The 17170-nt window shown below is 47.4% G+C and overlaps 1 protein-coding gene across 6 annotated transcripts in view; it reads left to right on the top strand.

Annotated features, from left to right (window-relative positions):
• LOC139559667 (activated CDC42 kinase 1-like) overlaps nt 1-17170 on the top strand; it is a 115900-nt gene that overhangs the window by 83665 nt on the left and 15065 nt on the right. For 5 of the 6 annotated variants that reach the window (XM_071375864.1, XM_071375868.1, XM_071375865.1 and 2 more), the window contains 10 exons: nt 1373-1582; nt 3418-3570; nt 4156-4439; nt 4805-4931; nt 5144-5290; nt 6481-6575; nt 8172-8366; nt 10935-11026; nt 12356-13836; nt 16049-16144. In XM_071375864.1, the coding sequence (XP_071231965.1) occupies nt 1373-1582; nt 3418-3570; nt 4156-4439; nt 4805-4931; nt 5144-5290; nt 6481-6575; nt 8172-8366; nt 10935-11026; nt 12356-13836; nt 16049-16144 (2880 nt within the window). Of the gene's footprint in view, nt 1-1372; nt 1593-3417; nt 3571-4155; nt 4440-4804; nt 4932-5143; nt 5291-6480; nt 6576-8171; nt 8367-10934; nt 11027-12355; nt 13837-16048; nt 16145-17170 lie in introns of those variants that run through there. The other variant, XM_071375870.1, reaches the window with a different exon arrangement.

Below are 17170 nucleotides of genomic sequence, written 5' to 3'. Positions count from 1 at the left end.
TACCTTTATTTACAACTCAGACTCAATACAGAGACCTACACAGACTGAAGAACAGACTCATTGATACACACCACACCACAGACTGAAGAACAGACTCATTGATACACGCCACAGACTGAAGAACAGACCCATTAATACACACCACAGACTGAAGAACAGGGACATTGATACACACCACACTGCAGAGACATACACCCTGCCTTTTGTATGTCTCTCACGCTATTTTGAATGTACAACTAAGGTCAAAGTCATACAATAGGTTTATTCGGTCCACCTATCTAGTACCGGGTCGGAACCCCCTTTGCCTCCAGAACAGTCTGAATTCTTCAGGGCATGGATTCTATAAGGTGTGGCATTCAAACGTTGCTCAGTTGGTATCAAGGGACCTAACGTGTGCCAGGAAATCATTCCCCACACCATTACACCATCGCCAACATCCTGTACCGTCGGCGCCAGGCAGGATGGAGCCATGGACTAATGCTGCTTACACCAAATCCTGACTCTGCCGTCAGCATGAGGCAACAGGAACCGGGATTTTTTTTGGACCAGCCAATGTTTTTCCTCTCCTCAGTTGTCCAGTGTTGGTGATGGCGTGTCCAGTGTTGGTGATGGCGTGCCCAGTGTTGATGATGGCGTGCCCACTGGAGCTGCTTCTTGTTTTTAGCTGATAGGAGTGGAACCCGGTGTGGTCGTCTGCTGCAGTAACCAATTCGTGACAAGGACCGACGAGTTGTGCGTTCCAAGATGCCGTTCTGCACACCACTGTTGTACTGAGCCGTTATTGACCTGTTTGTGGCCCTCCTGTTAACTTGCACGATTCTTGCCATTCTCCCTCGACCTCTCTCATCAACGAGCTGCTTTCACCATAGGACTGCCGCTGACTGGATGGTTTTAGTTTGTTGCACCATTCTCTGTAAACCCTAGACACTGTTGCACGTGAAAAGCCCAGGAGGACGTCCGTTTCTGAGCTACTGGAACCGGCGCCCCTGGTCCCTGACGATCCTACCACGCTCAAAGTCACTTTGCCCATTGTCCACCACCGCCCATTGTAACGTTCAGTCGAAACAGTAACTGGTTGCCTGTCTGCCTGATTTATACAGCAAGCCACGGCCACGTGACTGTCTGTAGGAGCAAACCATTTGCGTGAACGGGGTGATGTACTTCATAAACTGGCCGCTGAGTGTATATATATATATATATATCTTAATGGTGAACATTATATTCTCACAGCTAAGTACTGTTGTCTGTTTCATACAGGTCAGATACCTCCTGCACTACAGCACCCAGAGACTCATTTACATAATGTAGTGAGAGTTGGGTCTTTTCATTCATCTTCTATTAATGACGTATCTCTTCTCTCGTCTTTCTACAGGTGTTCAGCGGGAAGCGGCCGGACGGCGGGGACTTCCAGCAGGCGGCCCCCACCTCCTCCTTCCGCAAGCTGTCCCCTACGCCGCCCCCCCAGCAGCAGGCACTCAGCTGTCTGATCAGTGAGAAGGACCTGGTCCTCTTCCAGAAGCTGGGCGAAGGCTCCTTCGGCGTGGTCAAAAGGGGCGAGTGGTTCACGCCCGCTGGGAAAGTGGTGAGACGGGGTGGGTTCTGTCTGTGTATGGGGGGGTACTGTGTCTGTCTGTCTCTCTGTGTGTGTGGGCGGGGGGGGTACTGTGTCTGTATCTCTCTCTGTGTGTGTGTAGGGGGGTACTGTGTCTGTCTGTCTCTCTCTCTGTGTGTGTGTGGGGGTACTGTGTCTCTGTGTGTGTGTGTGTGGGGGGGGGGGTACTCTGTCTGTCTCTCTCTGTGTGTGTGTGGGGGGGGGTACTGTGTTTGTCTGTCTGTGTGTGTGTGGGGGGGTACTGTGTCTGTCTGTCTCTGTCTGTGTGTGTGTGTGTGGGGGGGGGGGGGGGGGGGGGCACTGTGTCTGTCTATCTGTCTGTGTGTGTGGGGGGGTACTGTGTCTGTCCGTCTGTGTGTGTGGGGGGGGGGGGTACTGTGTCTGTCTATCTGTCTGTGTGTGTGTGGGGGGTACTGTGTCTGTCTGTCTCTGTGGGGGGGGTACTGTCTCTGTGTGTGTGTGTGTGGGGGGGCTACTGTGTCTGTCTATGTGTGTGTGTGTGTGGGGGGGGGGGGGGGGCTACTGTGTCTGTCTCTGTGTGTGTGTGTGTGGGGGGGGGGGGGGGGGCTACTGTGTCTGTCTCTGTGTGTGTGTGGCGGGGGGGGGGGGGCTACTGTGTCTGTCTCTGTGTGTGTGTGTGTGGGGGGGGGGGGGGGGCTACTGTGTCTGTCTATGTGTGTGTGTGTGTGGGGGGGGGGGGGGGGGGCTACTGTGTCTGTCTCTGTGTGTGTGTGTGGGGGGGGGGGCTACTGTGTCTGTCTGTCTCTGTGGGGGGGGTACTGTCTATGTGTGTGTGTGTGTGGCGGGGGGGGGGGGGCTACTGTGTCTGTCTCTGTGTGTGTGTGTGTGGGGGGGGGGGGTACTGTGTCTGTCTGTCTCTATGTGTGTGTGTGTGGCGGGTGATGGGATGGGTTTTGGTCTAAATCTTCGTTTAGAAAACAGGGTCCCATCTAGACAACACATCTAATTCAGATGATCAATAATCGTTATCAGGGAAGAGAGAATACCCTCGCCCCTCCCTCATTTAGTTTTTTACGTCTTGTGTTTTTGGACCGTGGGTGAAACAGAGCCACTGTAGGACTAGTCAATGAGAAGTGTTACTCCAGCCGCACAGGCAGCACCTGTTTTTATGCTTCAGTTGTTTCACACATGCTTATGGAACGTTTGTGGTAAAGTTTCACAGTAAGGTGTCAGAATAGAAAGAGGAACAGAGAGAGGAGGAGGAGGGAGTTCCTCGTGATCACCCTGGGGAACAGTATCAGTGGCTTCAAAGTTGAAACCATGACAACATGGAAAAATGACCAAAAACACTCTCTCTCCAACATCTGTTTTGGTCAAAGCCTTGACCACTAGCCCCTTATAGACTTGACTTCAAGGGAGCGAGGGAGTGATGGAGAAAGAGAGAATCTTGTACAAACACTCTCCAGAAGTGACCACACACACATAGGGCTGTTCAAGTATTACCCTACGACACGGATGGGTAACTCAGTCCTCGGACCCCAGTCCCAGCTAACACACCTCACTCCAATAATCAACTAATCATGATCTTCAGTTTAGAATGCAAGTCTTCAGTTTAGAAGCTAACAGAACCAAACGGAAGCTAACGGAAGCTAACGGTTGCATGAATACACCCCTGGTGCTCTATTGTCTCCTAGTTTTAGATTGTTCCAAGTCCACCACACTGTTAGTAAGCACAACTGTAGTCACTCAAAGTAAACATCTGCTAGCAAATCATCAATCATTTTCACTATGGATTTAGCATTAGGCTAACCCCCCATCTCTCCCTACCCCCTTCCCTTCTCCAGTTGGAGGTAGCAGTGAAGTGTTTAAAGACAGACGTTCTGAGTCAGCCGGACGCACTGGACGACTTCATCTGCGAGGTGAACGCCATGCACTCCCTGGATCACCAGAACCTCATCAGGCTGTACGGGGTGGTGCTCACACGCCCCATGAAGATGGTACGGACACACACATCATGGCACAGGAGGCTGCTGAGGGGAGGACGGCTCATAATAATGGCTGGAACGGCGCGAATGGAATGACATCAAGAACATGGAAACCATTTGTTTGATGTATTTGATACCATTCTACCTATTCAGCTCCAGCCATTACAATGAGCCCATCCTCCCCAGTTAAGGTGCCACCAACCTCCTGTGGTACATGCATGCACACATACACCGGACACACAAACACACACACACACACACACCGGGGACACACATAAACCCACACACACACCGGACACACATAAACACACACATACCGGACACACATAAACACACACACACCGGACACACATACCAGACTATCATAAACACACACACACACCGGACACACACCACACACATAAACACACTAAGTAAACACACTGCTCAGACTGCTTCCTGTCAGACTGCTTCCTGTCCCCATTTAAATCATGTCAGTGTCAGAAACCTCAAGGCCGGCAGGAGGAGAGAAGTGATTGATTGAGACAGAGGACTAAAATGAAGGCTGACCTTTCCTCCGTGTTCTATTCATCTGCGTCATATCCCCCCCCCCCCCAGGTGACTGAACTAGCCCCGCTGGGCTCCCTGCTGGACCATCTGCGCTGCGTTCCGACGCAGGGCCCCGTCCTCATCCACACGCTGTGCCAGTACGCCGTGCAGGTGGCGTGCGGCATGGCCTACCTGGAGCAGCGGCGCTTCATCCACCGCGACCTGGCTGCCCGCAACATCCTGCTGGCGTCGGCCGAGACGGTGAAGATCGGCGACTTCGGCCTGATGCGAGCGTTGCCCAACAACCACGAGCACTACGTGATGCAGGAGCACCGCAAGGTGCCGTTCGCCTGGTGAGGGGGGGGGGACAGGGGGTTGTGTTTCTGGGTGTCTGTTGTGATCAGGGGCCACATTCAGTAAGCAGACATCTGACATTGCAGATAGAAATGTCATGAATAGATCAGACATGATCTTGTAATTCCTCATCAGATCTGTTTATTCTACGTGTCTAAAGGCATGTTTGTTGAACATGACATAATTGTATCTGAATATTCCACAACATTGTGCTCCTGATGTGCCACTGATGTGGCTGTGCATGCCATAGTGTTTGTTTTTTCCCTGTTCTCATCACCTTTTTAATCCAGTTGTCTAACGTGTGTGTGTCCGTACATTTGCTGTATGTGAATTTGCTCTGTGTGTGTGTGTTCTCTCCCTCCAGGTGTGCCCCTGAGAGCCTGAAGACACGGACGTTCTCCCACGCTACAGACACCTGGATGTTTGGGGTGACGCTGTGGGAGATGTGTACCCACGGACAAGAGCCCTGGCTGGGCCTCAACGGCAGCCAGGTATATATACATACATACATGCATACACACACACACACACACACACACACACACACACACACACACACACACACACACACACACACACACACACACACACACACACACACACACACACCAAACACGAGCAGACGTGTGAAAAAGTATTTGTCCCCTTTGTACATCAAGATTTCATTGTGGGTTTCATTTCAGTATTTCAATCTGTGTTTCAGATCTTACACAAGATAGACAAGGAGGGTGAACGTCTGCCCAAGCCAGAGGACTGTCCTCAGGACCTCTACAACGTCATGTTGCAGTGCTGGGCCCAGAAACCTGACGACAGGCCCACATTCCTCGCCCTCAGGGAGTTCCTGCTCGAGGTACACACACACAAGTATAGTAAACGAACAAAAAATTTGACCAACTGGGGACATTTTGTGGGGGGGATTGGATGTGTGTGTGGGGGGTGGAGTGGGGGTTGGATGTGCTTATGGGAGGGGGTTGGATGTGTGTGTGGGGGGGTTGGATGTGTGTGTGGGGTGGGGGTTGGATGTGTGTGTGGGGGGGTTGGATGTGTGTGTATTGGGAGGGGGTTGGATGGGGGTGTTGGATGTGTGTGTGGGGTGGGGGAGGGGGTTGGATGGGGGTGTTGGGTGGGGGAGGGGGTTGGATGTGTCTGTGTTTAGGGGGTTGGATGTGTGTGTGGGTTGGGGGAGGGGGTTGGATGTGTGTTTACATCAGTATTTGCATTACGTGTCTGAATGTCTGAGTATATTCTGAATGGTTGAGTATATTCTGAATGGTTGAGTATATTCTGAATGTCTGAGTATATTCTGAATGGCTGAGTATATTCTGAATGGCTGAGTATATTCTGAATGGCTGAGTATATTCTGAATGGCTGAGTATATTCTGAATGTGTACCTTCAAGGTTGTATACATGACCTTCATGAGCGACAATTGTATATTCTGACGTCAAGTTTAGTGGATCAATTTGCTTACAACCTGAGAGGTCAGTACTAAATACTTAACTTGTATACACAATTTTTGTAAAATGTAATTTCATTTTAATTATTTACTCGCATTATTGAATGACAAGATGAAGTCTTGACTTTGGGAGCTCTTAATATGTTAACTGGACCTATAGCTCCACCTAGTGAATCTACTACGGTACTGTATGGGTCTGGGGCACAGTGTATGGGTCAGGGGCACAGTGTATGGGTCAGGGGCACAGTGTATGGGTCAGGGGCACACTGTATGGGTCAGGGGCACACTGTATGGGTCAGGGGCACACTGTATGGGTCAGGGGTACACTGTATGGGTCAGGGGCACAGTGTCAGGGGCACACTGTATGGGTCAGGGGCACACTGTCAGGGGCACACTGTATGGGTCAGGGGCACATTATGGCCTCACCAACTGAGGAATCCAAACTTGACTTAACTGAGATTTGTGGAGGAAGAACTCACCCTCTGATTTCATTTTTAGGTTTTGGGCCCAAATGACTACGTTGGGATGCAGTGTGTTTTAAGGTAATCACACTTGGTTTTTATGTGTGTGTGTGTCTCCGTTCCAGACCATGCCAACAGACATGTGCGCGCTGCAGGACTTTGAAGAGGCTGACAAGCTTCAGATTCAGGTCGACGACGTCATCACCATCATCGAGGGCAGGTGTGTGTGATCAACTAATGAACTGTAAATCAATATTCTGTCGTCATTGGGTTTTCTATGTATGTTTTGTCTGTCAGAGTGTATGTGTGTGTGTGTATGCAATGCATGTGCATCTGCACCCACCTGTGTATGTGTGTGTACCTGTCTGTATGTGTTATGCCTTTATATACCTGTATGTGTTGTCTTTATATGCAGTTTACATACACCTTAGCCAAATACATTTAAACTCAGTTTTTCACAATTCCTGACATTTATTCCTAGTAAAAATTCCCTGTCTTAGGTCAGTTAGGATCACCACTTTATTTTAAGAATGTGAAATGTCAGAATAATAGTAGAGAGAATGATTTATTTCAGCTTTTATATCTTTCATCACATTCCGAGTGGGTAAGAAGTTTACATACACTCAATTAGTGTTTGGTAGAATTGCCTTGAAATTGTTTAACTTGGGTCAAACGTTTTGGGTAGCCTTCCACAAGCTTCCCACAATAAGTTGGGTGAATTTTGGCCCATTCCTCCTGACAGAGCTGGTGTAACTGAGTCAGGTTTGTAGGCCTCCTTGTTCGCACACGCTTTTTCAGTCCTGCTCACACATTTTCTATAGGATTGAAGTCAGGGCTTTGTGATGGCCACTCCAATACCTTGACTGTTGTCCTTAAGCCATTTTGCCACAACTTTGGAAGTATGCTTGGGGTCATTGTCCATTTGGAAGACCCATTTGCGACCAAGCTTTAACTTCCTGACTGATGTCTTGAGATGTTGCTTCAATATATCCACATCATTTTCCTTCGACATGATACCATCTATTTCGTGAAGTGCACCAGTCCCTCCTGCAGCAAAGCACCCCCACAACATGATGCTGCCACCCCCGTGCTTCACGGTTGGGATGGTGTTCTTCGGATTGCAAGCCTCGCCCTTTTTCCTGCAAACAATAACGATGGTCATTAAGGCCAAACAGTTCTATTTTTGTTTCATCAGACCAGAGGACATTTTTCCAAAAAGTACTATCTTTTTTATGGCGGTTTTGGAGCAGTGGCTTCTTCCTTGTTGAGCGGCCTTTCAGATTATGTCGATATAGTACTCGTTTTTACTGTGGATATAGATAATTTTGTACCTGTTTCCTCCAGCATCTTCACAAGGTCCTTTTCTGTTGTTCTGGGATTGATTTGCATTTTTCTCACCAAAGTACGTTCATCTCTAGGAGACAGAACGAGTCTCCTTCCTGAGCGGTATGACAGCTGCGTGGTCCCATGGTGTTTATACTTGAGTACTATTGTTTGTACAGATGAACGTGGTACCTTCAGATGTGTTAGGTTTATATATACCTGTATGTGTTAGGTTTTTATATACCTGTATGTGTTAGGTTTTTATATACCCGTTTGTGTTAGGTCTTTATATACCTGTATGTGTTAGGTTTATATATACCTGTATGTGTTAGGTCTTTATATACCTGTATGTGTTAGGTTTTTATATACCTGTATGTGTTGCATACGTGTGCTTGTGTATCTGTCTGTCTGTCTGTCTGTCTGTCTGTCTGCACTGTGTCTGTGTGTTTTCTCACATTCACCTGTACGTCTATTTTACAACCCTCTTTGTCAGAGCGGAGAACTACTGGTGGCAGGGCCAGAACAAGCGCACGCTGAAGGTGGGACAGTTCCCCAGGAACGTGGTGACCTCCGTTGCGGGCCTGTCGGCCCACGACATCAGCAGACCCCTTAAACACAGCTTCATCCACACTGGCCATGGAGACTCCGACCCACACCGCTGCTGGGGCTTCCCAGACCGCATTGACGAGTAAGACATAACTAATCCTACCTTTTATATCATTAATGAGTAAAGATATGTCCTGATAACTAACCTGGACCGTATTAATGAGTAAAGACATGTCCTGATAACTAACCTGGACTGTATTAATGAGTAAAGACATGTCCTCATAACTAACCTGGACCGTATTAATGAGTAAAGACCTGTCCTCATAACTAACCTGGACCGTATTAATGAGTAAAGACATGTCCTCATAACTAACCTGGACTGTATTAATGAGTAAAGACATGTCCTCATAACTAACCTGGACCGTATTAATGAGTAAAGACATGTCCTCATAACTAACCTGGACTGTATTAATGAGTAAAGACATGTCCTCATAACTAACCTGGACCGTATTAATGAGTAAAGACATGTCCTCATAACTAACCTGGACCGTATTAATGAGTAAAGACATGTCCTCATAACTAACCTGGACAGTATTAATGAGTAAAGACATGTCCTCATAACTAACCTGGACCGTATTAATGAGTAAAGACATGTCCTGATAACTAACCTGGACTGTATTAATGAGTAAAGACATGTCCTCATAACTAACCTGGACCGTATTAATGAGTAAAGACATGTCCTCATAACTAACCTGGACCGTATTAATGAGTAAAGACATGTCCTCATAACTAACCTGGACCGTATTAATGAGTAAAGACATGTCCTCATAACTAACCTGGACAGTATTAATGAGTAAAGACATGTCCTCATAACTAACCTGGACAGTATTAACGATTAGACATGTCCTCATAACTAACCTGGACCGTATTAATGAGTAAAGACATGTCCTGATAACTAACCTGGACTGTATTAATGAGTAAAGACATGTCCTCATAACTAACCTGGACCGTATTAATGAGTAAAGACCTGTCCTCATAACTAACCTGGACCGTATTAATGAGTAAAGACCTGTCCTCATAACTAACCTGGACCGTATTAATGAGTAAAGACATGTCCTCATAACTAACCTGGACCGTATTAATGAGTAAAGACATGTCCTCATAACTAACCTGGACCGTATTAATGAGTAAAGACCTGTCCTCATAACTAACCTGGACCGTATTAATGAGTAAAGACATGTCCTCATAACTAACCTGGACCGTATTAATGAGTAAAGACATGTCCTCATAACTAACCTGGACCGTATTAATGAGTAAAGACATGTCCTCATAACTAACCTGGACCGTATTAACGAGTAAAGACATGTCCTCATAACTAACCTGGACCGTATTAATGAGTAAAGACATGTCCTCATAACTAACCTGGACAGTATTAATGAGTAAAGACCTGTCCTCATAACTAACCTGGACCGTATTAATGAGTAAAGACATGTCCTCATAACTAACCTGGACCGTATTAATGAGTAAAGACATGTCCTGATAACTAACCTGGACCGTATTAATGAGTAAAGACATGTCCTCATAACTAACCTGGACCGTATTAATGAGTAAAGACATGTCCTCATAACTAACCTGGACCGTATTAATGAGTAAAGACCTGTCCTCATAACTAACCTGGACCGTATTAATGAGTAAAGACCTGTCCTCATAACTAACCTGGACCGTATTAATGAGTAAAGACATGTCCTCATAACTAACCTGGACCGTATTAATGAGTAAAGACATGTCCTGATAACTAACCTGGACCGTATTAATGAGTAAAGACATGTCCTCATAACTAACCTGGACCGTATTAATGGGTAAAGACATGTCCTCATAACTAACCTGGACTGTATTAATGAGTAAAGACCTGTCCTCATAACTAACCTGGACCGTATTAATGAGTAAAGACATGTCCTCATAACTAACCTGGACCGTATTAATGAGTAAAGACATGTCCTGATAACTAACCTGGACAGTATTAACGATTAGACATGTCCTCATAACTAACCTGGACCGTATTAATGAGTAAAGACCTGTCCTCATAACTTCCTCCATATAACTGTCCCATCCTTGTAAAATCTGATCAAATTTGATCAAATCTATAACATTCTGACAGTTCAGCGAGTGTATACATTTTATAGTAAATGGAATCGAACCCTCAACCTTGGCTTTGCCAGTTCTATCGTCTTAATAACTGAGTCATACAGGAACAACAAATTCTTAGAAAATCTAACAGTATCTTCACTTGAGTCTGTTGCCAAAAAAAGTCAATTTGTTTTTCTGACCACTAGAGCGCAGTAGAGTATAGTTAATTTGACTTTAGTCAGGTGAAGCACAGTAGAAATGACAGCATCAAGCAGGCCAGGGGCACCTTCAGCAGGACGCAAGGTTTTGGGACAATCAAATAGAAATATTCTACTCTGTAGAACACGCATTGCAGTCTGACAACGTTTAGCAACTAGCTGAACGTGGCCCAGGGTTGGTTAAGCAGATGTGAAACCTGGGGCGAGCCACTGTACACCTGATTTATGGCTAGCCCAGAGTAAAGAACCTCTTGGTATGGAAAGTCAATAAATTCCCCCTCTATCTCTCTCTCGATCTCTCTCTCCCCCCCCTCTCTCTCTCTCTCTCTCTCTCTCTCTCTCTCTCTCTCTGTCTCTCTCTCTAGTCTGTACTTAGGAAACCCCATGGACCCACCAGATGTCTTGGGGTTGGACCTCAATGCTGCCCGGCCCACTCAGCTACTGGGACGAGCAAAAAGTGAGAGGCCGGTTCCTAAACAACCTACTGCCCCTGTCCCATAACACTATTTAATTGGACAACTATTGTCAGTGACTCTAGGTAGTATGTTTCTCTCGCTGGTTGTTGTTTCTCTCGCTGGTTGGTGTTTCTCTCGCTGGTTGGTGTTTCTCTCGCTGGTTGGTGTTTCTCTCGCTGGTTGGTGTTTCTCTCGCTGGTTGGTGTTTCTCTCGCTGGTTGGTGTTTCTCTCGCTGGTTGGTGTTTCTCTCCCGCCAGCCAGTGTCGTCTCACCCCCCAGCCAGTGTCGTCTCTCCCCGCAGCCAGTGTCGTCTCTCCCCCCAGCCAGTGTCGTCTCTCCCCCCAGCCAGTGTCGTCTCTCCCCCCAGCCAGTGTCGTCTCACCCCCCTGCCAGTGTCGTCTCTCCCCCCAGCCAGTGTCGTCTCTCCCCCCAGCCAGTGTCGTCTCTCCCCCCAGCCAGTGTCGTCTCTCCCCGCAGCCAGTGTCGTCTCACCCCCCTGCCAGTGTCGTCTCTCCCCCCTGCCAGTGTCGTCTCTCCCCCCTGCCAGTGTCGTCTCTCCCCCCAGCCAGTGTCGTCTCTCCCCCCCAGCCAGTGTCGTCTCTCCCCCCCAGCCAGTGTCGTCTCTCCCCCCCAGCCAGTGTCGTCTCTCCCCCCCCAGCCAGTGTCGTCTCTCCCCCCCAGCCAGTGTCGTCTCTCCCCCCCAGCCAGTGTCGTCTCTCTCCCCAGCTCCCGCCTTCTTCTCTGTTCTCTCTTTCTCTTCTCAGTGTCTCCATTTGTGTTCTTCCTCCTTGTCGTTTCTCTCCCACAAACGGGGCAGTCTGGGTTGCTGTGCATTGAGTGGGTTAAAAGACAAGTTGTTACGGTAGTTTTTAATGGTTATGATTACAGTTGTTTTTAATGTTTATCATTACGGTACTTTTTAATGTTTATGATTAAGGTACTTTTTAATGTTTATCATTACGGTACTTTAATGTTTATGATTACGGTACTTTTTAATGTTTATGAGTTTAATGTTTATGATTTCATCCTAAACATCTTTAAAGAGCTAATGTTCTCTGTAGGATTGTGTTTGTTTCCATTCATACACAGTGTATGAAATGCACACATTACAGATGGACACACTGAGGAATATTACCTACTCATTTCAGGGACATTATGCGCATAAATAAACCTCACATCAAAGGCAGCACTCAAGGTTGAGCACTCAATGTAGACAGCTGGGGCCTTGGGGATGGACTACACTGCTACATGAGGAGAGGTTACAGAGTTGGGTTAGGGTATTGTTGCCAAAGTCATTAAGTTGTGTTTGTTTGTCTGTTTATTTGTCCAGAGCCATGCTACGACTCAGTGACTGAGGACGAGGAGCTAACCGCCTCAGGCCTCAAGAGGCTGTCGTTACGGAAAGCAGGTTCCATCCTCAAGCTCAAACCCGCCGCCTGGGTCTCTGCCTCCAAACAGGGGGAACGGACTACGGGTTCAGGCCACACCCCCAGCAAGGTGTCGCTCATCGACTTTGAGCAGGAGTTTCCCCCGGCCACACCCACTCCCTCCCCAGTGGCGGAGCTACAGTTGCCCTCATTGGTCAAGCTGGCCCTGGAGGCGGAGTCTATTCTGGACAGGACTCCTCCTCAGAGCCCATGGTGCTCGCTGCCCTGCCCTTTACACCCAACGCCAGTGGTGGACTGGGACGCCCGCCCCTTACCTCCGCCTCCTGCGTACGATGACGTGGCGCAGGACGAGGAGGACATGGAAGTGAGCTCCATCAACAGCTTGGAGCAGCGACAGCAGGGGGGGATGGGTGAGAGCCACAGCCCCACGGAGGCCATCCCGGCTGGGGAGGAGGGGAAACCCCTGGAGGACAACCCCTTCTTACCCTCCCAACAGAGCCAGGCCTACACATCCTTCTCCCAATCAGCAGAGATCTTTCAGGAGCTCCAGCAGGAGTGCATGAGGAGGCTCAATGTGCCCACAGGAGGAGTTCCCCAGCCCCCCTCTCCGTCACCGAGCTCAGGCCTCCAGTCCATAGACGTGCACCGCCATATCGTCCTATCCTTCTCCGAGGACAAGCCCCAGATCCCTCCCCGCATTCCCATCCCGCCTCGCCCCGTCAAACGAGGGGACTACACCCGCTGGTCCGGTGACCTCTCCCTGTCCCCGGCTCCAGCTTCCGAGGAAGTCCAGGACCGGCCCCCTCAGATCCCCCCACGGAACCCCCTGTCCCAGCCAGGCTCGCGCACCCCCAGTCCCATGGGGCTCCAGGTGGGCTCCCCCCAGCAGAGGACAATGGTTTGCCCCAGCGCCCCTCCGGCCACATACGGATCCTACCTCTCCACATCCCCGGGGAAGATCATGCCCACTACGCACAGCTTTGCCTCGGACCCAAAATACGCCGCGCTCAAGGTCATCCAAGCACAAGCCCAGGGTAAGGACCTGGCCAAGGGGCCATGCATCCTGCCCATTGTCCGCGACGGCCGCAAAGTCAGCAACACGCACTACTACCTCCTGCCCGAGAGGCCGCCTTACCTGGACCGCTTCGACCGCTTCTTCAGGGAAGCAGAAAACGTGCCGACCGGTGGCGGCGGTGGGATCTGTGAGGAGAGGCAGCAGGCCAACACGGCCACGGTCAGGCCAATGGTGGTGAACCAGCAGCAGCAGAGCAAGGGAGGAGATTTCAAGGCCAACTTCTCCAACAACAACAGCAGTCTGGGCTGCCGGCCGGGCGTGAAGGCCTTCCTCAGCCTGCCTAGGGTCAGCTCTGAGGGGTCAGCCAGCAGGGCAGCGGGTGGAACCACAACAGACCAGGTCAAGATGGTGTGTAGTACCGAAAGCGCCAGTCAGATTTGCTTTTTATAATCCGTAATCAGTTGACGACTGGAAAGGACATAGTCTATTAGACACAAACACATAGGCCTACCAAAACAAAAACACATAGGCCTACCAAAACAAAAACACATAGGCCTACCAAAACAAAAACACATAGGCCTACCAAAACAAAAACACACAGGCCTACCAAAACACAAACACACAGGCCTACCAAAACACAAACACATAGGCCTACCAAAACACAAACACTTAGGCCTACCAAAACACAAACACACAGGCCTACCAAAACACAAACACATAGGCCTACCAAAACACAAACACATAGGCCTACCAAAACACAAACACATAGACCTACCAAAACACAAACGCATAGGCCTACCAAAACACAAACGCATAGGCCTACCAAAACACAAACACACAGGCCTACCAAAACACAAACACACAGGCCTACCAAAACACAAACACACAGGCCTACCAAAACAAAAAAAATTAAGGGGGAAGGCAACCATTACTGTTATATTACAATCAAATAAAATGAGTAATGAGGTATGGGTAATGAGGTATGAGTAATGAGGTATGAGTAATGAGGTATGAGTAAGGAGGTATGAGGTATGAGTAAGGAGGTATGAGGTATGAGTAAGGAGGTATGAGTAATGAAGTATGAGGTATGAGTAATGAAGTATGAGTAATGATGCTACAGTATGGCATTACAGTATGTTTGATATGGAGACAAAGAGCACAACTACTGATTCAGAAAACAAGAAAAATGATACAAAAAGTATTAAAAGAAACAAGAAATCGAGTTACAATAAATCAACTTTGGCAGAGTTAGAGGATACACCCACCCGTTGTTCTTTACCGTGTTCGTTTATCATTTTGCTGACAAATCAAACTTCCCAAGTCCCTAGAGGATTAAAGTACTGGGATTCGGTCCACAGACAGCCCTGCGCAAAACTATCTAACCAATCGATCGAAATCAACACTCTCTCAACCAATCAAGTAGCCATCAAAGATTATTTTATAAGACTACATTGCACTGTGGAATGAAATTAGAGTTGTATAATATAGTAAATCGTTGTCCCAATCCATGTCATTGGAGTTGTATAGTAAATCGTTGCCCCATCCCATGTCATTGGAGTTGTATAGTAAATCGTTGCCCCAACCCATGTCATTGGAGTTGTATAATATAGTAAATGTTTGCCCCAACCCATGTCATTGGAGTTGTATAATATAGTAAATGTTTGCCCCAACCCATGTCATTGGAGTTGAATAATATAGTAAATCGTTGTCCCAACCCATGTCATTAGCATGGTCTTATTAACATAAGCTATGGGCATCTAAAGATTGGTCTGTGGGATCAGATGCAATCAACACCTAGATTGATCTGGAAGCTGACTTGTTGGGGGACCAGTCCACTATTCCCTATATAGTGCAGTACTTTTGACCAGAGCCCCATAGGCTGTAGTTAAAAGGAGTGCACTATATAGGGAATAGGACCGGATTCCCCAACTGGTGGCCCGGTGATTTAATTAGTATTGCCAAGTTTTCTGAGTCAAATTCTTATTATAATTTGAATTTATTTTCATAATTCTCATTGTTGGACATAACAGACTTAAAAACACCAGGAAATCACCTCGGTAATCTATTCCCAAGTATTCCCACGCATAGTAGATATGATCGTATACAAAATGTAAGCAAGGTTTGAAATGATTATGTTTTAGTCAAATATTATATCTGTTTGGGCTTCTTGTGGTAAATTAGTGCTCTACAAATGATTTGTAATTATGTTCCGGTCTGCCGACCAGACACTCAAGACATATTTGCCCCGCGGCTGAATGTAGCTGATGATCCTTGGAATAGTGTGTTATTTTGTTTTGCTTTGGAGACAGTGTTTTGGTGTTTCATGTGCCATCATTGAACAGCAGGGGGCAACAGAGGGCAATTCCTGACCAGTCTTTCCATAACATCAACTCCTGCTGGAGGCACTGTTTGTCTGCTTGCTTATAGACATCTTCTCCTTACTGGTGGATTGATTACTTCCTAACTAAATCGAAATTCAATATTTCAAACTGTAACCAAACCCCATGGTTTGTAACCAGAGGACTGCCGAGCTGATTGGTCAGTGTAGCAGCAATATTGACCTGATTGGTTGATTTTGTAGAGGACTGCAGAGCTGATTGGTTGTTTGTGGCATCCACAGGTGCAGGAGGCGGTACATGGCGTGACTGTAGAGGAGTGTCAGACAGCCCTCCAGAACCACAACTGGAACGTGCAGAAAGCTGTGCACTACCTCAAGGTAGGGGCCCTTGGTGGTAGTGCACTATTACCTTGTCACACTATGGAGCCAATCAGAGCTGTACTACGTTGGCCTGGTTACTCATCCACCATAGTTGCTGGGACCTACAATTACAACATTTCTAATCACAGCACTATATAAACTCCCCGTGATGTATAAACTCCCCGTGATGTACAGTTAAAGTCAGAAGTTTACATACACCTTAGCCAAATACATTTAAACTCAGTTTTTCACAATTCCTGACATTTAATCCAAGTAATAATTCCCTGTCTTAGGTCAGTTAGGATCACCACTTTATTTTAAGAATATGAAATGTTAGAATATTAGAGAGAATTATTTATTTCAGCTTGTATTTCTTTCATCACATTCCCAGTGGGTCAGAAGTTTACATACACTCAATTAGTATTTGGTAGCAGTGCCTTTAAATTGTTTAACTTGGGTCAAATGTTTCGGGTAGCCATCCACAAGCTTCCCACAATAAGTTGGATGAATTTTGGCCTATTCCTCCTGACAGAGCTGGTGTAACTGAGTCAGATTTGTAGGCCTCTTTGCTCGCACACGCTTTTTCAGTTCTGCCCACAAATTTCTATAGGATTGAGGTCAGGGCTTTGTGATGGCCACTCCAATACCTTGACTTTGTTGTTCTTGAGCCATTTTGCCACAACTTTGGAAGTATGCTTGGGGTCATTGTCTATTTGGAAGACACATTTGCGACCAAGCTTTAACTTCCTGACTGATGTCTTGAGATGTTGCTTCAATATATCCACATAATTTTCCTACCTCATGATGCCATCTATTTTGTGAAGTGCACCAGTCCCTCCTGCAGCAAAGCACCCCCACATCATGATGCTGCCACCCCCGTGCTTCACAGCTGGGATGGTGTTCTTCAGCTTGCAAGCCTCCCTCTTTTTCCTCCAAACATAAAGATGGTCATTATGGCCAAACAGTTCTATTTTTGCTTCATCAGACCAGAGGACTTTACTCCAAAAAGTACATTCTTTGTCCCCATGTAGTTACAAACCGTAG

Source organism: Salvelinus alpinus, chromosome 30 (genome assembly GCF_045679555.1).
Source record: "Salvelinus alpinus chromosome 30, SLU_Salpinus.1, whole genome shotgun sequence".
In the NCBI taxonomy this organism is placed as follows: domain Eukaryota; kingdom Metazoa; phylum Chordata; class Actinopteri; order Salmoniformes; family Salmonidae; genus Salvelinus; species Salvelinus alpinus.
Note: the sequence above shows the minus strand (reverse complement) of the source record. Positions and strands in the feature narration are given on the sequence as shown.